General features: G+C 45.3%; 4 protein-coding genes across 4 annotated transcripts; 3 read left to right on the forward strand and 1 right to left on the reverse strand.

The window, feature by feature from the left end:
* The first annotated feature begins 1275 nt into the window (after positions 1-1275).
* LOC123104038 (transcription factor bHLH94) lies at positions 1276-3413 on the forward strand. Its single transcript, XM_044525759.1, has 3 exons — positions 1276-2008; positions 2107-2556; positions 3019-3413. The coding sequence occupies exons 1-3, from the start codon at positions 1526-1528 to the stop codon at positions 3121-3123; spliced, it is 1038 nt and encodes a 345-aa protein (XP_044381694.1). The 5' UTR covers positions 1276-1525; the 3' UTR covers positions 3124-3413.
* A 7671-nt stretch (positions 3414-11084) lies between these two features.
* On the reverse strand, positions 11085-12852 carry LOC123104039 (E3 ubiquitin-protein ligase RING1). Its single transcript, XM_044525760.1, has one exon. The coding sequence runs from the start codon at positions 12659-12661 to the stop codon at positions 11591-11593; it is 1071 nt and encodes a 356-aa protein (XP_044381695.1). The 5' UTR covers positions 12662-12852; the 3' UTR covers positions 11085-11590.
* On the forward strand, positions 12660-17278 carry LOC123101392 (uncharacterized). Its single transcript, XM_044522866.1, has 4 exons — positions 12660-12799; positions 12953-13082; positions 15916-17097; positions 17171-17278. The coding sequence occupies exons 1-3, from the start codon at positions 12660-12662 to the stop codon at positions 16654-16656; spliced, it is 1011 nt and encodes a 336-aa protein (XP_044378801.1). The 3' UTR covers positions 16657-17097; positions 17171-17278.
* A 2302-nt stretch (positions 17279-19580) lies between these two features.
* On the forward strand, positions 19581-21934 carry LOC123104040 (uncharacterized). The gene is made up of 6 exons (XM_044525761.1): positions 19581-19768; positions 19885-19944; positions 20042-20155; positions 20272-20342; positions 20743-20936; positions 21567-21934. The coding sequence occupies exons 1-6, from the start codon at positions 19710-19712 to the stop codon at positions 21678-21680; spliced, it is 612 nt and encodes a 203-aa protein (XP_044381696.1). The 5' UTR covers positions 19581-19709; the 3' UTR covers positions 21681-21934.
* The last annotated feature ends 648 nt before the right edge of the window (positions 21935-22582 follow it).

Here is a 22582-nt window from a genome sequence, read left to right on the forward strand (position 1 = left end):
ATAGAGGACATTCATCGGGAGCGGCGACTCCTGTGTTTGATGATTGTTATTTTATGGCTTGTGATTTTCCGTCAATTAGATTTGAACATTGTAATAGAAAAGCAAATAAAGTAGCTCATGAAATTGCTAGATTAGCTAAAATTTTTAAGAGAAGGGATTGGTTCGAGGAACCTATCAATGATATTGTAAATCCTATAGACGATGTACCATTATTTCTAATAAATAAAGAGGATGTTTTACTTCAAAAAAAAGTCTCCTTAGTTTTTTTAACCATGCAAGAGGCATGCATGTGTTATATAAAAGATTCAGTTGTTTGTTAAGTAAACCTTTTTCTGTTTTAAAGCTAAGTAAAATTGTTCTTAAACTTTGCTAACAAGCGTTTTTATTTTCTAATGTTGTAATAACAGTTTTCTCCAATGTACTTTCCTACTTTATTTTGAATGTTTCTACTGCATTATGTGCATGTACTTTCCTCTCTTTTTTAACGTTTCTGTTGCATTATGTGCATCTTCACTTCTGCTGGCTAAGAAACTTATAAACATGTACTGAATGTCAAGTAACTCCTGGGTTTTGTGATTAGAACATCAGCATTAGGGGAGAGGGGCGGACACTACCCATTTTTTTGAATAAACAACGCTTTTAATTGCTTATAAAGTACTAGTAAGGAAATATAAACAGTACACAACCGGCCGGCATCTGCACGATTGGGATACACAAAACCAATATCAACGCACATACATCAAGGATCACGCTGGTAAAGGGCAAAGATATACAAGATGGCTAAACGGATTGAATGAAAAACAAAAAGAAAGAGAGAAAAGGTAGAGCCTGTTGTTTTTTTTAGACAAAAACCGCCGGCATTGCCTCGCGGTGGCCGGCGATGGCGTCGATCCTCGTTTTCCTCGGCACCTCGCTGGAATCGGCAGGAGGAAGGGTTTGGGGAATGTTGAGGTCATCACCTCAGCACAAGCCAGACACACGTTTATACGGGTGGTGCCAGGGAAACCATGCCAAAGCCGAAGTTACATTCGTTGCCCCGATCATGGCACGTAGAACGAGGTTTCGGCTCCCCCCTTTTCTCTTCACGAGCCGAGATCAACAAATTCCAACACTGGAAAGTCGAGACTTTCTCCGTATGCTCTTTCCCACGAGGCCATGATGAGCTTTCCGGCGACGAGGCAGTAGTACGACCCACTCCGACTCCGACCAAATCATGGCCTAATCACACGCAAATCCGCAACCTTCCAAGCCCTCCCATCAATCAAAAATCATCCTATATAGCACCCTCGCCACCGGCTCACCGCAACACGCCTCCCCCAGTCCCACTCCGTTTCCCGAGCACACACGCAGCATCATTCACTCACTCACAGGAGCGCTGGCTGGCTAGCTAGCTCCCTTCGCTTCACGTGTCCGTCTCCATCCCCGGCCACCAACCGTCGCCAACTTGCCATGGAGAAGACCTAGCCAGCTCGCGCCCTTTGGTCATTGGGAGTTGGGGGAGAGATCCACCGGAGGTAGACAAGGCATGGCATTGGAGGCCGCGGTGCTCTCCCGCGCTGCTGCTGGTCTCTTCGGTCGCTGCGCCATGGCGGGGGCGGGGGCGGGGGGAGCTTGGAATGGTCTGTTCGGCGGCGGCGAAGGGCTGGCGGGCTTGGACGGCGGGGACTGGGACGCCGCCGTCGCGGCGGCGTGCTCGTCGATGCTGCTGCCTCAAGCTGCGTTCCAGGAGCTGGACATCTCCGCCGTCGCCGCCACTGCCGCTCCGCAGGAGGAGTCCGGAGGTCGCGGCGAGATGAGCGCGGCCGGCGTGGGTCAGGATGATGCTGCGCCCGTGGCGGCGGCGGCGACGGGGCGGAGGAAGCGGCGGCGGACGAGGATGGCCAAGAACTCGGAGGAGGTGGAGAGCCAGCGGATGACCCACATTGCCGTCGAGCGCAACCGCCGCAAGCAGATGAACGAGTACCTCGCCGCGCTCCGCTCTCTCATGCCGCCCTCCTACGCGCAAAGGGTACGTTAACAGCCGCCATTGACCTCCTCGACCCCTTTCCTCGGTTGTTTATGGAGTAGTTGACACTGAAGTGTGTGCTATTGCTGCGTACTACGTAGGGTGATCAGGCGTCCATCGTCGGAGGTGCGATCAACTTCGTCAAGGAGCTGGAGCAGTTGCTCCAGACGCTGGAGACGCACAGGCAGGCCCGGGAACGCGCGGCCGCCGTCGACGGCGGGGAAGCGCCGCCACCGCCGTTCGCCAACTTCTTCACCTTCCCGCAGTACTCGATGAGCGCCACCCCGGCACCGGCACCAGCACCTCCGGCGAACAACGACGAGGGCGCCGACGGCTGCGCCGAGGCGGAGGCGTCGGGATCAAAGCCGTCGGCGGTGGCGGACGTGGAGGTGACGATGGTGGAGAGCCACGCGAACCTGCGGATGCTGTCCCGGCGGCGGCCGAGGCAGCTGCTGCGGCTGCTGGTGGGGCTGCAGGGCCACCGGCTCACGGTGCTGCACCTCAACATGAGCAGCGCCGGCCACATGGTGCTCTACTCGCTCAGCCTCAAGGTACGTTACGTAGCACGCCTAGCTACAAGTAAACAACTCCGGCTTTTGTGATATGCATGCATATGGCCCTCAGTCCAAGGAGGTTTACGGCAGCAGTGCCTCTATATCTGGTTAGCAATATCATACCGCTTCAGCCTGAAACAAGCTGGTGCCTAGGTTTCCGTGCTTTTTGTATTTTGCGTTGTCCTCGACAGCAAACGCCTCCAAATTCTCCCAGCTGTTTACTCTAATGGACCTCAGCAAACCTAGCTAAAACGTCCGGCGTGTTTCCAGTTGGAATCGCTGTCTTAGTAGTAACTTAAATTACTGATGAGATCGTACGATGTGAGTCGGGGCTATAACCCTAGGCCTAGTAACAATAGCCTTTGTGATTCCTTCCTAAAAAAAAATACAAAATCACTGAAGTGCATCATTCAAGCTAATTTAGCCCTAGGCGTAATCTGATGCTGGAAATATTTGCAGGTGGAGGACGATTGCCAACTTACCTCCGTGGACGAGATCGCCACCGCGGCCCATCAGATCGTCGAGAAGATCCAGGAAGAGCAAGAGCTTACTGCGGCGGCTTAGGGCAGCATCTCACCTCACATTATGCAATGCGCAACATTAGTTTATTCTAGCAAGTTAGGCGACTCGTGTGCAAACCAATAAAGTCCATCTCTGCAATGCAATGCTTAGTGCTGAATCCATGGATGAAAAATAATGAATTTGTTCATAATGTGCATCGGTAGAGATGTTCCATGTAGAGTAGCTAGGCATGTGTTGCTTCTTCTGTTCAAAATGGGGGGCATGCAATATTGCAATGCAATGCAATGCTTCCAAACCGCTTGAAAGTTGAAGGCAGAGAACAATTCCATGCATGGCAGACATGACATATGGCATTCCCTGTGGCCTACCGTGCTCCATAGGATCGGGCACTGTTGTCCGCTGCTGTTCCTCAACCTCCTCGGTGCATCCTGTTCCCCCCGTGAAGCGCCATTCCCTGCCAAAACACCAACAGACACCATCTCCCTTTTAGTTCCAAACGAGTAGCACGATTGATTACATCCTTAATCGGTTATACTCCTGGAGTATTTTTCATGTCTTCAGCGTGCCATAGTAATGACAAGTCCGTTTCTGTAAAGAAGGCAGAGCCTTTTAGAGAAAGCAGCGTAGCACAGGGACACGAACACAGGCCAGGCAGGCATGCAGTACTGCAAAGCCAATCGATGGATGCCAAGACAAGCAGAAGAGAGGAGCTCCAAAACGCAGGACGCTTTACCTGTGCCGTGTCGTCCCATTGACCCAGGGAAAAAGATTCTAGAACAGGGCGCTTTACCGGAATAGCCTTTTACCATTTCCATGTAAGCATGATTGACCGAATAGTGGAGCGGGGGCTGCAGAGGCCGCCCCGTTTCTGCGAACAGCGATGCTCCGCACCCGGCCGATTCGACCGACGGGACAAAGCACATGCGCAGCTTTGCTCCCATGCAGCGTGTCGCGTTCCGGCCCCGAGATGTTCTGCTCCAATCGATGTAAACTCCGTCCAGGTAAAAGGGTGGCGTCTCCGTCTCGCCTGGGAGTAAAAAAATGTAGAAAGACAGCAGCTTCAGTGGTGACACCGTCCGTCCAAAGGTTTGAGTCAGGGAAAAAGATGTGCGACTGATATGAGGAGTGGTATTATTATTTACTGTGCGTGTTTCCTGGGGGGAAATAGTGGATGGATCATCATGGATATGCATCATCAGTGTATGCGTACACGTGTATGCCCAAGCATGTGACTATATGAGTGCCCGTGAAACTGACAGATCCGTGTGACAAGGGGGGCAACAGGGTAGTATATTCGTACGAATTCACCGACGATAATATTATGAATTGTCCGTATGCTTAGAGGCCGCTTGTAGCAATAGCCAACAGGGACAAAAAAAGTAGAGCATCATGGCTTGAAACATGCCAAAACAGGTTGTACGCCAGGACAAAAATCGCTCTTAATTAACCAGTCTCAAAAGCAGACATGACATGCAGGATTCCTGTTAATTATTCATTGGTTAGTGGAACAACCATAGCTTAATGCAGTAGTGAATGTGGAGAACCAATCTCAACAGCCATGGCATAGATCACATCTTTGCAAGAGCTATAGTAAAAAGGAGCTAGAGATGGTGTGGACCTGTTCCAGGGCCTCATAACCTTAGTGTTCTCAGTTATGTGCTTAACCTTGATAGAACCGGTAACGCGGTATCAGGAAAATCATAATCAACTGTGAATTTAATAATACGCAGATTAATAAATTCCCAATATGGTCATCTGACATAATACTTCCTGACTGACCAAATTTAGGTCAAGATGGCTCTTAGAGAGGACCACCTGTAAGTAGCAGCCTGTGACAGTTTAGCAAAGCAGTCCCAGTACAGCATACGGCTTTCTTTTCGAACTGACCACTCATAAGATAAATATGCAAGGATTTTACTTCTAAAAACCATTGGAAAAACAGCTACATGTAATGATGTCTTCAGGCTGTTGGAAACTTCTCATAAATAATTACCAGTTAACCAACACTTCTAAGCTCACAACATCATCACTAGAGCCCCTAATCAAAACAAGAATGATCGTGGTTTACCTTAAGACATAGGATGAGATATGCTTCACTTGCATATTCCACCACTCCATTAATCTTTGAGAATAAACTCAAGCCTGAAAGGAATCACTAGAGGAAGCAAAGGCCGTGTTCACAAATCACAGAAGGATACACAGCAACAACAGCTTCCATGCCTTTGCCTCTATCAGATCTACTGTGTACTGAGTTATACACGCATGGAAACCTTGTTATCTCAACTTCCATGTAATGAAAAGGGATCATACATGTGAAAACATGTTGGAAGAGAAAGGTAAGAATACTAATGGAATTAAAAACATGAAATATAAGTTACAAGTACAAACCATGCCAACCGAATTGTACACATGTTACAGTTTAAAAGTGCATATGTTACCATCAACCAAGGTGTAGCCTGTGGACAACTGGAGATCAGCAGCTGCGACCCCCATCAAATAAAAGCAAACAACAAATAGACAACTTAACAGATACGCAATTTCATCTGTCTCGGCTCTTAATAAATAATTCCACTTGAAGAAAGAGACTAGGTATAGGAAAAGGGGAGACAATGATGGAGAAAGAGGGTGAATAAGGGGGCATAAAGTAAAGCATAAGCAGATTTTTTCAGAAGTTGCCAATGGGAACAAAAGATGAACCGGCAGCAGCATCACAAAAAAAGACAACTTAAAATCTAAAATCCACTGTCGGTTGGTGTGATATTTTATCATGCAAGACAACTTCCTCTGTGCTTTAGCTCCAGAACAAACAACAATGATGTGCTTTGCTACGTCTATCAAGAAAGGAATTTTTAGGTACATGAATGGTGAATCATAACTCTAAAATTTAGCACTGAAGCTTCAGTATAATGAGATCTAATAGTAAACGAAGCACATGGTAAAATCTCAAGTGTTGTAGTTTTCTTTTTACAAAATATCCTTAGATGTTTGATGACCAGAGCTTAGCATGCTTTCTCAAACAACATGTATGAATGTTTTTTTTTTGCAGGGTAACATGTATGATTGTTGAGGTACAGCACCACTCCCGCTGCATCCTATGCGACCAGGAGCCAGAAACGATGAAGCACCTGCTGGTCAGATGCCCCTTCTCGCGGCAAATTTGGCACGATGCCTTCACTTGGCTACACCTGACCTGTCGGCGGCCCGACCCGGTCCAGGACAGCTGCTTCAAGGACTGGTGGCGGCAAGCCAAGCAAGCCACGCCACAACGAATGCGGAAAGGGCTTGCATCGGCGATCCACTTGACGGCCTGGATGATCTGGAAGGAACGGAACGCCTGCGTGTTCGACGGCGCGCAACCCTCCGCCACCCAGCTCATGGCAAGAATTAAAGATGAGGCGACGCTCTGGGTCAGGGCAGGCGCCACCGGCCTGGGACTGATCCTCCCGAGGACCTGGGACGTCCACTAATTTCTTACACTATGTCCCTGTAATTCTCCTGCTCGGAGAACTGTACTGCTAAACTCTCTTTCTGTTCAATGAAATGAAACGCAAAATCTTTGCGTTTTCTCGAAGAAAAAAATGTGTAATTTCGAGAAGATAATTATGAATTCTTGAGTTCTATATAACCGATAAAGTTACTGATACTTAGGTGAACAGATGGCCATTTTATTTCACAATTGATATTCACGAGTTCTCTGGTGTAAATGTGCAATATAGCTTGGAGAGCAAAGACATAGAAAAGACTTTTGATGCAGCAGCCTCATGCTTTGTCATAATCAAGATGATACTAAATATATTTTACCTACCAAATTCAAGAAAAAATTACTCCCTCCAATCCAAATTAATTGACGCAGCTTTAGTACAACTTTAATTAATTTGGATCGGAGGGAGTAGCATGTTTTCAACTCGTTTAAGCATGTGGAAACTTGTTCCTTACTGTGCACCTACCATATAATGCGATGACCAGTAGGCCTGGCGGAGGCAGGAACAATTTTAAGGTGTGGCGGAGGTACCTATTATATGCAACTCAGCTCAAATCTTCAAAGATGTACTATATATACTATATATACTAGGTATACATGGCAAATTAAAGGTACTTCACAAGCCATACCTTGCCAGATTGCTGGCTACGCCACTTCAACAGGAGAGAGATTACTGCTAGGAAAAAGAGCATAGATATAGAAAATAAACACGCACCTAGCACCTTCATCGGCACAAAAATGGTTGTAATAAAAAAAACAGAAATTGGAGGTCATGTTATGTTTGCTTATTTCCATATTTATTCCAGAAACCATTAAAAACTTGATAACAGAGTAGGGATTGTCCCTGGTAGTTGAAGCAGGGCATGGCCGCATGGGACTAGTTTAATTAGCATTTTCCGTTATTAGGATTGTTTAGAGAAAATGGGACACATGAGTTGGCTGTAATGGAAAAATAAATGGCACAAGTACAAAATTTAGTTCAGCCAAGGAAATGAAACCATCAAGTTCAATTATAGCTTACAGTAATTCTAGTCAATGGTTTTGTCCATTCATTACTTTCTGAATTATTTTTCCATACCTTAGCAGAATATGAATTTAATAGCAACTAAATTCGAGTTTTAATCAAAGTAACATTGAATGGCATATACCCAACTAGTCATAAACTAAAAAGACTAAACCATGGCCAATCTTAGGGATGCTTACTATTAGGTGCCCAAGGGGGTCTTCAGATGAGGTGGACTGCATAGATATTTTTTGTTAGTTGTTACTTAGTTCTTATTTGGATTAAATCAACCCTATCCAAAAAGGCCCTAAATGTTTTAATAGTATCCAATATGCATTATGTTACCATGTACATGAACTTTGTAAACTATAGAGAAGTTTTCACATGTTCAAAGAAATACCAACACAAAAGAGAAGTGATGTATCTCAATCTGGTGAACCTTTCCTCCTTAACCACAGGCGCACACAACAGTACTCCTTCCGTCCCCACATAGGTGGCACAAAACTGAGTCAAAAACTCAATGCTTTCTAAGTTTGATCAAGCATATATACAAAAATATGAAGATAAAAAATACCAAATCAATATCAATATATCCACCGTTAGATATATCTTCATAATGTATCTATTCAATATTGTAGTTGTTAATAGTTTCCTCTATATATTTGGTCAAACTTAGAAATAGGTGACTTTTTAACTGAAAATATAGTATATGCCATCTATTTAGGGCTGGAGGGAGTATTGCATTTTCAAATTCATGTATATGCTGCCAACGGAAGTAGTTCACACAGAAACAACCATATGATAGATAAGCCTACAGCCTAATGAATGTCTAAATGCTTTATTACTATAGTGCAAGTTCTTATATGATACAAGCTCAATGATATACATTGTGCCATGACAAGCACATGCCTACCAATATCATCAGCAAGTGTTGGTCCCCTCCCCCCACCTATCCAACCATCAGCAGGTGTTGGTCTCCACAAGCTACAGTTTCTTGATTTTATTAGATTAGCACCATCCCCTTTTGGAAATAATAAAACATTGGCATAGTCTTATTTTATACAAGCTCAATCATCTCCACTGTTCCATGCTGAACACATGCCTACCAATAGCATCGGCAAGTGTTGCTTCCCCAAACTACAGATTGTTGATCCCCGCAAAGCATCAGCAAGTGTTGGTCTACCCAAACTACAGATTGTTGATTTTATTACATTCGCACCATCCCCTTTTGGAAATAATAAACATGGACGTAGTTCTTATTTTATACGAGCTCGGCCATCTCCACTGTTACATGCTGAACATATGCCTACCAATAGCATCAGCAAGGGTTACTTCCCCAAACTACAGATTATTGACCCCCCCCCCCAAAGGCCCGCATCAGCAGGTGTTGGTCTCCCCAAACTACCGACTCTTGATTATTACATTTGCAGCATCCCCTTTTGGAAATAAAAAACATGGTCGTAAGCAATAGGACAAAATGTTGCAATAGTATTCAATACACATTATATTTGAAATGCATATAGACTTCATAAACTGTACGGAGGTTTTCACAAGTTCAAAGAAATACCAACATGTCTTTTTTTAGCTTTTATGCTCTTGGCTAGCACAGGATTTTGGTTCCCTTGCTTTGGAGGTTTCGCCTTGTAAGCTTTTCCAATTTCTTGGTGTTCTTCTAGTAAAAAAAAAACAATCACACTTCCTGGCACGTGTTTGAGCAAAAAACAAGCAATATCAACACATAAAAGTGAAAGGGCTGACAAGAGAAATTAGGTACCTCAATCTGGTGCACCTTCCCTCCTTAACCACAGGAGGAAACAACAGCATTGTGTTTTCAAGTTCATGCATATCCTGCCAACAAGAAGAACTCACACACAAAAGCTGGTATACATTAATTCACTAGACATCCAAATAACAATGATGCAAAGTACTCCCTCTGTATCAGTGTCCAAAAACGTCTTATATTTTGACACGGAGGGAGTAGTTGTTATTTCTTAAGATACTCAGTTACTAGTGCAAGGTCTTATTTGGTATGTGCTCAATGATATCCACTGTTACAGACTGAATAAGGTCAGCCCCTCCTCCCCAAAGGACAAATTCTTACATTTGCACAACCCCCTTATGGAAACAATAAACATTGAAGCAGGCACTGGTCCACTCTTTGCAAGGTTGCTACATAAATATTACATGAAGAAGCCAACCTTCAGCTTCTTCCCCAAAATTCACTTGACCATAGCTTGAAGTTGACATTGTGATAAAGGAAACTTGGGCATGCAAGTTAACACGAGCACATCCACTCAAGAAATACTTATCACGCAATAATTACTCTGGTCAACTCACAGATTTCAGATGAGAATGAGATTTTCTCTCCGAGCCACTGCAGCTATCCGGTATAAATAATACCAAATCAAATATCAATATATCCACCGTCAGATATTACATAGTTTTTTTTTGAGGAATCATAGTGTATTTATTAAATATTGTAGTTATTAATAGTTTATTCCATATATTTGGTCAAACTTAGAAATAGTTAACTTTTAACTGAATTTATAAGCCATCTATTTAGAGATGGAGGGAGTATTGCATTTTCGAGTCCATGTATATGCTGCCACAAAAGTAGTTCACACCGAAACAACCATATGATAAATAAGCCTACAGCCTACCGAATGTCCAAATGTTTAATTACTAGTGCAGGTTCTTGTATGATACGAGCTCGGTGATCTACATTGTTCCATGCCAAGCACATGCCTACCAATATCATCAGCAAGTGTTGGTCCCCCCTTATCCAACCGTCAGCAGGTGTTAGCCTCCATAATGTATCTATTCAATGTTTTATTACATTAGCACCGTCCCCTTTTGGAAACAATAAAACATTGGCATGATCTTATTTTATACAAGCTCGATCATCTCCACTGTTCCATGCTGAACACTGCCTATTTATAGCATCAGCAAGTGTTGGTCCCCAAATTACAGATTGTTGATCCCCCCAAAGCATCAGCAAGTGCTAGTCTCCCGAAACTACAGATTCTTGATTTTGTTACATTCGCACCATCCCCTTTTGGAAATAATAAACATGGACGTAGTTCTTATTTTATACGAGCTCGATCATCTCCACTGTTCCATGCTGAATACATGCCTACCAAAAGCATCACCAAGGGTTGCTTCCCCAAACTACAAAGTAATGTATTCAAGGTATTTCTTGCCATTTCAGTAGCATCAGCAACGGCTGCTTCATATGGTTTCCTCTTGCAGTCTACTAATAGCATAAACATGATAAGTGTTCTTCTAATAAATAATTTCACACCTTTTGGCACGTGTTCGAGCAAAAAACAAGTAATACCAACACATAAAATAGAAAGGGCTGACAAGAGAAATCAGGTACCTCATTCTGGTGCACCTTCCTCCTTGACCACAGGAGCAAACAACAGCATTGTGTTTTCAAGTTCACGCATATCCTGCCAACAACAAGAACTCGCACAGAAAGCTGGTATTACATTGGTTCACTAGACATCCAAATAACAATGATGCAAAGTAGTTGTTATTTCTTAAGATATTCAGTTACTAGTGCAAAGTCGTATTTGGTATGTGCTCAGTGATATCCACTGTTACAGACTGAATAAGGGCAGCCCCTCCTCCCCAAAGGACAGATTCTTACATTTGCACCACCCCCTTCTAGAAACAATATACATTGAAGCAGGCAGTGGTCCACTCTTTGCAAGATTGCAACATAAATATTACATGAACAAGCCAACCTTCAGCTTCTTCCCCAAAATTCACTTAACCAGAGCTTGATGTTGACATTGTGGTAAAGGAAACTTGGGCATGCAAGTTAACATGAGCACATCCACTCAAGAAATACTTATCACGCGATAATTACTCTGGTCAACTCACAGATTTCAGAATTCAGATGAGATTTTCTCTCCGAGCCACTGCTATCCCGTGTAAACTCTCTATTAACAGACACTGATACACTACCAGCTCCCGGCTTTGCTGAGGCTGTATCCTCTTGACAGTAACATTACACCAACTCACAGTGGCAGCACGTTGCCAGTGGAGCGCCCATTCCGTGAGAAGAACAATCCCCGACCACTGCTTGACATGGACCTGCCAATCTTGAACCCGCCTGTTTGACAAGAGGATGAAGATGTCCCTGCTGCCTCCTTTTCCTTCGCCCTGAAGATGCTCATCTGTCGACCACTCGGCAATTTGCGATTAGCCTGCAGAGCACCACCCTGACCTTCAGGCACAACCACAAGGAACAGCGGCGAGTCCATGGAGGCTGAGCGCCGTATTGGCTTGGGCGTCGCAGTTCCATTCTCCTCTGCTACAACTTGGGTGTCCTCACTTTGAGTGTCCGACGAGGCATCGGAATCCTCAGAACCCTCGGGCAGTGATTCCGACGGGGACATTTCGTCAAACACCTGGTGCTCTTCCACTTGGCGGCCCTCTGCCTCGGCATCAGTCGCCGCAGCCGGGAGGCTGGATGGCACGACGACGACGGAACGGCAAATCGGACAGCTGACGTGGGCGCGGAGCCAGGTGTCGATGCAGGGCGCGTGGAACGGGTGCGAGCAGCGCGGGAGGAGGCGGACGAGCTCGCCGTCGCTGAACTCACCGAGGCACACCGCGCAGTCCCCGCCGGCCCCCACGCCGCGGTACTCCTTGGTGGCTATGGACGCGATGGTGGCCTCGTCGAGCCCCACCGTGCGGATGTACCAGACGTGGTGCACCACCCCTCCGCCTCCGCCTCCGCCTCCCTCCTCGTCCCCTCCATCGCCGAACCCCTCGCCGTGTGGCAGCTGGGCGGCGGCCGCCCGGCGGCGGCGGCGCAGGGCGCGGCGGCGGCGGTAGAGGAGGAGCGTGGCGAGCCCGAGCGAGAGGAAGAGGAAGGCGGAGAGGAGGGAGACGGTGAGGAGGAGGCGTACGGGCAGGCGGCGGTCGACGGCGGCCGGGGCGAGCGGGAGCGGCGGCGGCGGGGGCGCGGCGTAGTCGGGGCAGTCGAGGCCGGGGCAGAGCGGGAGGCACTCGTACGCGCTGTCCGTGCAGTTGAGCGTGACGACGCCCGGGAGCGGGGGGCTCCACGACGTGTGGGGGGACATGGCTAGGCTAGGCTACCGCGGAGCGCGGATCGATCGGCGGCTGCGGCGGCTGCTGCTGCTGCGCGGGATCGGCGGCGCGCATCGGCGGGGCGGGGGAGATGAATGGAATGGCCCGCGTGCGCGGGCGGGCGGGCAGTGGTGTGTGTGGAGATGGAGACGTGGAGTGGATTGGTCGTCGTTGGGTTTGGTGAAGTTTGGCACCGGTTCAACTTGGGGTGGAGCTGGAGAGCACAGACAGCGAGTGGGAACACTTGGAACGCACAGAGACAAAGCGGTGTCTGTCGCTGACAGGTGGGTCGTGGAGACCGACAGAGTGATCCTGGCCCACGTGCCGGTGTGGTGGGTGATCTTGTCGCCGCGGTCCTTTTGTGCGCGTATCGCAGCACTGGGGTTGGAATTGGTGTACGCAAAGTCAAGAACGGTTGTAAAATAAGTGGAAGAAATACTCGGTCGTGCATGTACGTCTGGACTCCATGCTCTCCGATAATCGTAGCACGTCACAGCTTCCTGGCGCGGTATCCTAACCGTCTATTCGTGACCCAACGGCCGAGATTTCGCGGCGAGAGAGGCGAATGGATTTGCTTATATCCGGGTGCGGGCTTCACCGTGTATTGCTGGTTCCCAACGGAGAAGATCGCTGCTATGTTTATTGTGGCAAGATACTAAATACAAACATGGGGCAATTTTGTAAGACTGCTCACAGTGAGGAGTAACATAGAGTAGTAATTTGCCGATGTTACTAGTCTAGGTTACTACCTCCATATTGGGTAGTAACATATAAGTGGTATTATGAAAGAGTTCATTTATTAGACTGCTCACAGTGGGAAGTAACATAGAGTAGTAACCTGCCGATGTTACTAGTCTATGTTACTACCTCCATAGTGGGTAGTAACATATTAGTGGTACTCCCTCACAGTTAAATTTACGTGCATTTCCACAATAAACAATGTTTAGGGCACATTGCATTTATTTCTAGTAGCTAATTAGTACTCCGATATACATTTTCTATATGCATGCGTAGTGTGAATGCTATTTTTTAGCACATCTCACAACCAATAGATAACCACCTAGGTCCCAGAGAATTTCCAAGCGCGTTTTCTAAACCGTGACGGAGAGAGTATCATGAAAGAGTTTTTTATTAGGCTATAGATTCATTATGTCTTGAAATGTGTGATGTCACAGTAACTACCTAGGTTACCACAACCCCCTCTCTCCTTATTAATTAGCTGCCACATAAGCAATATTATATTGAAATGTGTGATGTTACTAGTTAAGTTACTCTTATTGTGACTAGCCTTGGGCTATAGACTCATTATGCTTTGAAATGTGTGATGTTACAGTAACTAGCTAAGTTACCACAAACCCTTCTCTCTTCATTAATTAGTTGCCACATAAGCAATCTTGTATTGAAATGTGTGATGTTACTACTCCCTCCTTCCATCTATATAGGGCCTAATGCGTTTTTCAAGACATCCTTTGATTATTAACAAGATTAATAATACATGACATGCATAATGTGAAAATTATATCATTGAAAACTCTTTTCACGTACGAATTTGACAATGTGCTTTGTGTAAGTTGCATGTCATATATTATTGCGCTAACATTTGGTCAAAGTTAGCCTCGAAAAACGTATTAGTCCCTATATAGATGGAAGGAGGGAGTAGTTAAGTTACTCCCATTGTGACTAGTCTAAGGCTAGCTTAGGTAGTAATTTAACACATCCCAAGACAATTTTGCTTAGGGCATCTCCAATGGTTGTAAGATAGTTATTGGTAGACTTTGTCACATACTAGGATTTTTGATAATGTGTCATACAATAAACAAGGGAAGAAAGGAAGGTTGTACTATATAGTAATATAGTTTAGGGATATGTGTATGTTACTAGTATATGTTACTCTCCATTGTGGCTAGTCTAAGTCTCAGTCGAGTACTTCGTTAAGTTTCAGTCGATATTATATCTATGAGATCTTACATTGAGATTTGTTAAAAAAAATCAGTGTTTTCTTTTTCTCTCTTGTATGTAATGTCACTTGACAGACTTAGTTAAATTTCAGTCGACTGAGACGTAGGCACACCCTTACGAGAAAATAGTCTTCTCGTAAAAGTTGGTGAGCTGAAGTTTCAAGAGACGAGCGCCACGAGCAACCACACCGCCACATCTCCACCTCATCCCCGCTCCGGCTAGTTGATGCGCAGCTCCGCTCCCCTGCTCGCGATGATGCGCCGCCCCATCTGACCGCGCCACCGTACTGATGTCGTGCCACGTCGACAAGGTTCTTGTTGCAATGAGGGAACAATGATCACATGATGAGCATCATACATAGGATGACTCGCAACGCGGACGATCTTTTTAAAATATCAAATGGCCGACGTGTAGCACATTGCACGCCTCATACTTTTTTTTCTATAATTTGGTCAAATTTGATGAAATTTGACTTCGGATAAAACTTATATGCGGGGAAAAAGAAATGGGGAAAAGTAATTGGTTTCAATTCTCTTCTCTAAAGAACATTCACTAAACGGAAAGAAAAGCACGGTACACTCTTTAGTTTGACATTCACTAAACTTGACAGACTCATTGTTTCACTGATGAAAGGCCAGATGGAAGATCCAGAGGAGCTTCCAATTCATCATCATCTATACAAACTAAAGAAGAGTATGTTCTCTCTGTTTAGGGTCTCTTTAATTCAAAGGATTTTTATAGGATTTTTGAAGAATTAGAATCTTTAGGAATTTTTCCTATATTGATCGTTTGATTCGTAGGATTGAATCGTGTAGGATTTTTTTCCTAAAAATTCATTTATACTATATTTTACAGGAATTCTAACATCCACTTCAACCTCTTGAAAGAAATCCTTTGTTTTTCTCGTGACACAATCAAACAAACTCAAATTCTATAGGGATCTAATGGACATGTCATTCCAATCCTACGTTTTCTCTATTCCTATGTTTTTGTAATCCTATGAATCAAAGAGGCCCTTAGTTTGTTAGTTCCTCTTTCTTTCCACTGAAGAAGCTGATATCTGGGGAAAAAGCCTTCTTAATCCACAAATTGCCACTTACCTCGTTCCTGTTCAGACTCGCCTCTTCCATTGAAGTATCCGAGTTGGAGCCAGAAACGAACACAGATTAATTCCGATTTCGTAGCGCCATATATACGATCGAAGAAGTGGAATCGCCTGGAGTTTGTGTCCGCCTCCTTATATCTCGGCGGCAGTTCTTCCCACTGGCGATGTCAATGGCGCGGTTAGGAGATAACCGTAAAAGGGGATCCTGTCGCCGGCAGCTGCAAGCGGCGGGCGACCTCCATCCCGACAAGCGGCTGGGCGTCCCTGCCCTGGGACATCGCCGACCTCATCTCCCTGCGGCTGCTCGCAGCGGACGTGACAGAATACATCAGGTTCCGCGCCGTGTGCTCGCCGTGGCGATCCTCAACGGCCAGCCCACGAGACGCGACCCTGCTGGACAAGCGCTTCAGCCCGCGCGGATGGGTCGCGCTCTGTGACGGCGACGGGGTGCCGGTGACAGCCGCGTGCAAGATCACCTTCTTCCACACATCCACCGGCCAGCGCCTCGCCGTCCGCCTGCCGGAGCTCCACCGCCAAAAGATTGTCGGCATCACCGACGGCCTCATCATCACGCTGGACAAGGACAGCTCCGTGGTGCGCGTGCTCCACCCCTTCACGCGTGTCATCGTCGAGCTCCCTCCCCTCGCCACCATATTCCACACCGAGATCAACAATTTCACATCACTGCTGTCGATGGGCGCCGCTGTCTGCCGCGCCGACACATCCATCGCCGTTGTGGCATGGTTAACCAGCGCAGAGATGGTTATCTGTGCGCGCCAAGGCCACCCTAGCTGGGTGGTGATCCATCGAGACATCATGCTCCACAACACCCTGCCCTTCCAAGGCCGGCTGTACGGCACCATACCGGCATCAGGGCAGCTCGTTCAGCTCTACCCTCCAAATCCACGCTCATGTCCCGCGTGAGTTGGTTGACATATTCAGATCCTCCTACTTCCTCGTGGAGTCCGGGGGACGCATGCTTCTAGCCGTGCAACATCATCGAATGGGTTATGACATTTGCGCTGAGATGGAGTGGTGGCGATACTTCACCGTCACGCTATTTCAGGTGAACGTGCATGGTGGGGATCTCATTCCGGTGAACAGCCTTGGTGATGAGGCCTTGTTCCTAGGGAAAGACCGCTGCCTGTCGATCTCCACCATGAACCTCCCTTGCATCAGCGGCAACTCTGTTTACTCATATGTATCAAACAAGGATCCCGTTGTGTTGCATTCTCTAGGCAGTGGTTCTTCTGAGCACACAACAATGTACACAAAGGTGCATTATTCGAATAAGATGGTTCGTCCATCCGTGCGGCCTTTCACGCTTCCAGATCATCTTATGACATATTGTCATAATCTTCAATGGTAAGTATCACCGGTACCCTAACTTCCACTGTGCAACATGATTGCCTAATGTTATCTTTCTTTCTTGCTGTAGGACAAGGGGCCTGATGCTTCATGAATATGCTGCCATTCCTTCATATCTGAGTGATCTGCGAGAGAAAATACACGCACACGAATCTGATATCAGGTTCCCGTATTTAGGGGGCTTTGGCAAAAAGGCTCGTAAGACCAAGCGTGTGCGTGCTGTTGTGAAGAAGAACCAGCGCCTCTGTGCTTAGCACCGCTGAGGGAAGAGACCATGGTAAGAGTTAAGGGTAAACAAAGCACCAACCGCCCGTTAGGATCTGCAAATTCATTTCTCCACAGAGAAGTGGTGAAAGAATCATGGGGCTGCTTAATATTATTATTTTTGGTCAGGTAGATGGGGGTTCCCCTATTAGAACAATGTTGTGCTGATGATATCACTGCAAGATTATCCATCTACCTGTTCTTTGAAATAAGATTATCCATGCCGTTTGTCATTGCACGCTTGCCTTAGCTCTTCTATATGTCTATACCGTCCCCTTTGTGTAGAAGAAATCTATCATAGAATGTTTTTACATTTCTACTTACGCATCTCTGAATCAACTTGACTTGAAGAACTTATAAGAAGCTTCAGAGTCCGGCAAACAAGAGAACCTACTGGGCTATTTCATGAGTAATTAATTTATGATAGGCTTGACCTAAATCCTGTTTCTGCCAAACCACAAATGATTTTGGAATTTGTATGTGTTTCATAACCTGCGAATTTGATACGAAATACTGCTCTTTTCTGCTTTTCCAGGTTCAATCCAAAGCTCCAAGATGGTTTGCTGCAGTTTAAGGTTTATTGTAATTACAGAGTATTGGAGGTGCCTTATTTATACTCTTTAGTTAGCAATTCATTGAAGGAGATCTCTTACTGGCCTGCCCTCGCACAAATCAGTATATCTTTGTATGTCGCAGCTGGAATGCTATGGAATTTTTATTTTCGTGGGAAGACATGAACTGAGCAAGTTTGTTAATTAAGATAAGATTGGTTGCCACAGTTTATGACCATAGATGATGTGATACTTTGAAGTAACAAGTAGGAAAGGGCATATACATTTGGATGTGCTCATTGGAGTGGATGTTGTCCTAGAAGCAATACACTTGGAAGTGGATTCCATAGTCATTTCTAGAGACCTTAATTTTACCCATGAGTTTTCATGTTAACTTGGTATAGTAGACAACGCTTGCTTCAAGTTTATACATCTTCATAGTTATCTGAACATGTTATAAATAATATTTTTGATATCTATAAAAAATACCGGTAGCTGATTTTTTTTGGGAGCCAGGAACTGCTCCTTTTCCCCTGGTTTTTTCCTTCAATGCGTATTTTCTCATGGATACTTTTTTTTGATAAAGGATGAATTTTATTAGCTTGTAATGAAGTATCAAGAGGATACAGACACAATGAACACACATCCGGCCTCTGCATAGGTAAGATGCACACAACCAACACCAACACGTGCACACACACAACAACACGACACCAAATAGCAAAGTTATATAAGACGGGGAAAAAAAACTCCAAGCGGTCAGATCCGTGATCGACAAACTACAACAATAACCATACCCGCAACAACCATCTCTTGACATCACATGGACAACGAGATTCTTCAACAACAACGCATTCAGAAAGGGAACAACGCTCAAGCACGACCGTTGGTTTTCACTTGAAGAGTTGGTTTTCACTTGAAAAATTAGACTAGGCATATCCAAACAATGTCTTCACTAAGATAACTACGTAAAAGAAACATCGCCATATCCGAGCAACATGGATACCTGAGCTTAGCACAAGCGCGCGTTATACTGAAAGTGTCATTCTACTCCCGGGTCCATGCACCCAGATGAACAGAAAATGTAGAAACTATTGTTTTTAAAAACAAAAACTGTTTTCTTGCCGGCAAACAAGAGTTTATGATAGAATGACATTCGCAAAGGTCCAAGGAAAAAAAGCCAGTGCTTAAAATGCTTTCAAAAATAGTAGTAGTATTGTTTAAGCATATGTTTTTCTTTGTCTCTAGCATTACAGATGTTTTTTCTTCACAAAACTTTACACGCAGTCGAAACACTCGTCAATGTTTGTCACAAACAACTCACATTATTTTGAACATTTTTCTACTTTTCTTGCTAATTTACTGTTTTCTTGGGCACTTTTGCATTATTTTGCAGAAACTCACTGTAGAAGTAGAACTAATCCCAACACACGTGTACGTAGTAGATAAGATTTGTCTTCGCGTCAAAAACAGATAAGATTTGTTTCTACTCACACTGCAATCGAAACTGCCTCACATACGATCAATTTTATCATACGATGTGTACGATAAGCGACAGGCCCTTTTCCCGAGGTTTGGGCCCATCACACCCAGATGAGTCTTGTCGTACATAGATCGTACAGATTTTGCGCTAGCAATTTAATGCTGACTCGGACCCTCACATGATTAAGCACTGCTACCAACCACACCACACTACTCCTACATTTCTCACGCGCAAATCGTCTCCTGCTTCCTTTCTTTCTTCCCCTCCGTCCACTCATAGCTTCTGCTCTTCGAATCGACCCTCCAAAATCCATGGCGACGCTCGCCGTGCCGCCTACCGCCGCCGCCCTGCCCGCCCAGGAAGACCCACGGTATACGGCCACCTTATTTTTTCCCTCTGTTTCTTCTCAATTCATGGTTGATTGGGGGATGCAATTTGATGCCCCTTTTTTTTCCTGATTCGTGCGACGTTCCTCCTCCGGTGCAGCACCAGCGAGAAGCCATCTGCCGGCGACTCTGCTGCGGATCCGAGCGATATCGACTCCGGGTACGTCTACTCCTATCAAGACTTCGGGTATTTTGTGCGCTGGGCCAAGTCAACCCGTGGATTTTGTGTAAATTTTGGTTTTGATCTCTGTTGATAGGTGGGTTTTCCTCGGGAAGTCTGATGTGGTTCCGGCGGACCAGGCCGCGGCCGCCGTCGACGCCGCGGGCCGCCGACGCCTCGGCTTCTCGCCGCTGCCGATGTTACCTATCTGGTGGGGATTTACGGGCTCAGTGCCACATACTGTACCTCTGTAATCTGTGCGGCTCCTGTGGGATGAATCGCGAGTTCGCGACTGACCATCCCCTTCTCTCATGCTCTTTTTCGCAGGGTGCAGATGGTGCTCGGAGGCGTAGTCTACACGGCCGTGCCGTTCTACAAGAGGGCCAGGCAGATGGAAGGTACATACACACACACACTCCAATACTACGATTTCGTCTCGATTTTGATCCACACAATACAGCTACCAATCCTGCAGACAGCTTAGAACAGAACCTCAGATATTCGCAACACAAGAACGATAGATAGGCACTGAAAGAGGGATGGATTTCAGACACCAACTCACCAATCCGGATGCAAGTTCTTGGGATCGAACTAATTCTGCAAAGTAGCTAGGGTTCTAAGCTAGACCACACCTGATATTTATCCTGCAAAGTCATATTCTTCAGTCGACAGAAGGTTCAGACTTTCAGAGTCCTGGAATTAACCTTGCAAAGTCCCATGACTTCAGGAATAGTTTTTTTTTTGGGCATTGACATTTGAAATCAAGCTCTTGCTGAAATCATTGATTTGTAATATTAGACAAGGCGATCGAAAACGTGGAAACTGCTTTGGACGTTTTGGAGCGGGCCTCCGAGGTGACGGAGAAGTTCGCTGCTAATGTGGCCAATTCCCTACCGGAGGATGGGTCCCTGCACAAGTTGGCCGAGGAGCTTGAGTACATTGCGGAGGAAGTCGATAAGGATGCACACAAGGCTGAAGTCATGATTAAGAAGGTTCGTGGTGACTTATTCATGTTCCTGCTTGATGATGTTCTTGCTTACATTATATACACATTTTAAAGATAATAGACAAGTATACATGATATAATTGCTTACGTTGTATATACATTTTAGGGATAATAAACAAGTATACATCCTACATGTGTGAACATTAAATGTTAGTGAAAGTTACTGCTAAGAATAATATATACAACTATGCAAGAGCAATTTCTGACCAATTCAGATTATTCGTTAAGTTAGCTGTTGCTTGCAAGGAATCAACGAAATATTCAATAACATATCTGCGGTCATGCTGCTACTGCAAACAAAAGAATTGGAAGACTTTGGGATGAGGAAAGCATGTGCTTACTTTACTTGGTAGTACATATATAGACTGTTTCTATGGTTTCTCAGTTTCTCTCCGAACACGCTTTTGATAGCTCAAATTTCAAACTTTCTGCAGTCATACAAGGAAAATTGAATTTATTTTAGAATAGCTAAAATTGAATGGTATGGCACGCATTGCATCTTGATTCGAGATCAATGCATATGCTATCCTTCCATCCTGTTAAAGACGGTTTCTTCTCTACCGTCCCTAGTACTATGCATTAGGAAATTTCCCTGCTGACCGTCTAGTCGTTGCAGATTGAAGCGCTCAGCGACAAGATCGACGCCGCGGTGGAGCCTGTCATCGAAAACCTCGAGGAGGAGTTCAAGCCAAACCCAGCATCCCACGCTGGATCAGACGCCGAGAAATGACCGTTCACATAAATTGGAGGAAAACACGGCCCAAAGTGTCCCCTGTTGTACATATATTGCTGTTTTTTCTTTCCTTCTTTCTAAGTGCCAACTTGTAAATATGTTCGTTGTGCCCTATGAACTAGAAGGACCCCATGGTTACAGTAAGAAATGGTGGTGGTGTGCTTGGTGCCCGGATCTGAAGCACCTTGTGATCATGATAATATTAAGAACACTGCATCTGAAGAATGGATGTGTATGTGTGTTGCACTGTATTTCCACCCAGTACATTCTGCGGTTACGTGCCTAGCTAGTACTGAGTAGTACTGTATTCTATAGAGTACGGTGAGGGCATACATCATAATTGTATGGCAGGTGCACCTACTCAGGCGCAGTGTTCCGAGGGATGGTAATTGTATGGCAGACCTCTGCGCTAAGTAGGCCCGTGCCTTGTTGGTTGGCTTCAGACCGCTGGCCAAACGAATGTCCACCCTTCTTCTTACTGCTAGCAGCCTTAGGCTTTCTTTGGTTCATAGGATATGATTATCATAGAAGTAGATTTTTTTTGAAAAATGAAATGACATGTATCTATGAGTAGGACTAAAAAACAGATGACATTTGATTCGCATCATAGAAAAAATTTCATTGAGTCTAGACTCATGTTTATTTTTCTATGAAATGTGAAGGATAGAAAGAAATCCTATATAGGAATGGAACTCATTCCTATGAACCAAAGGACTCTAAAAATAATTTCTATAAGAATCCTACCCTGTAATATTCCTATGAAATTCCTCCAAACCAAAGAAGGTCATAGGACCGGAAACTCCAAAGAGTACCCGAGCTCGCTTGCTCTTTGTCAAAAGTGCCTACCTGACGTCAGCCTCTTCAATGCATTCCGTATTAGATTTTTGTATTAGGTCTAA

Source organism: Triticum aestivum, chromosome 5A (genome assembly GCF_018294505.1).
Source record: "Triticum aestivum cultivar Chinese Spring chromosome 5A, IWGSC CS RefSeq v2.1, whole genome shotgun sequence".
Taxonomy (NCBI): Eukaryota; Viridiplantae; Streptophyta; class Magnoliopsida; order Poales; family Poaceae; genus Triticum; species Triticum aestivum.

Coding starts and splice junctions, on each gene's coding strand:
- LOC123104040 (XM_044525761.1), top strand. CDS start 19,710: ATGGCGACGCTCGCCGTGCCGCCTACCGCCGCCGCCCTGCCCGCCCAG. Junction 19,769..19,884: donor CCCGCCCAGGAAGACCCACG/GTATACGGCCAC, acceptor CCTCCGGTGCAG/CACCAGCGAGAAGCCATCTG. Junction 20,937..21,566: donor CTGAAGTCATGATTAAGAAG/GTTCGTGGTGAC, acceptor TAGTCGTTGCAG/ATTGAAGCGCTCAGCGACAA.
- LOC123104039 (XM_044525760.1), bottom strand. CDS start 12,661: ATGTCCCCCCACACGTCGTGGAGCCCCCCGCTCCCGGGCGTCGTCACG.
- LOC123101392 (XM_044522866.1), top strand. CDS start 12,660: ATGGCTAGGCTAGGCTACCGCGGAGCGCGGATCGATCGGCGGCTGCGG. Junction 12,800..12,952: donor GCGCGGGCGGGCGGGCAGTG/GTGTGTGTGGAG, acceptor TGTCGCTGACAG/GTGGGTCGTGGAGACCGACA. Junction 13,083..15,915: donor TGTACGCAAAGTCAAGAACG/GTTGTAAAATAA, acceptor TGGCGCGGTTAG/GAGATAACCGTAAAAGGGGA.
- LOC123104038 (XM_044525759.1), top strand. CDS start 1,526: ATGGCATTGGAGGCCGCGGTGCTCTCCCGCGCTGCTGCTGGTCTCTTC. Junction 2,009..2,106: donor CGCCCTCCTACGCGCAAAGG/GTACGTTAACAG, acceptor CGTACTACGTAG/GGTGATCAGGCGTCCATCGT. Junction 2,557..3,018: donor TCTACTCGCTCAGCCTCAAG/GTACGTTACGTA, acceptor AAATATTTGCAG/GTGGAGGACGATTGCCAACT.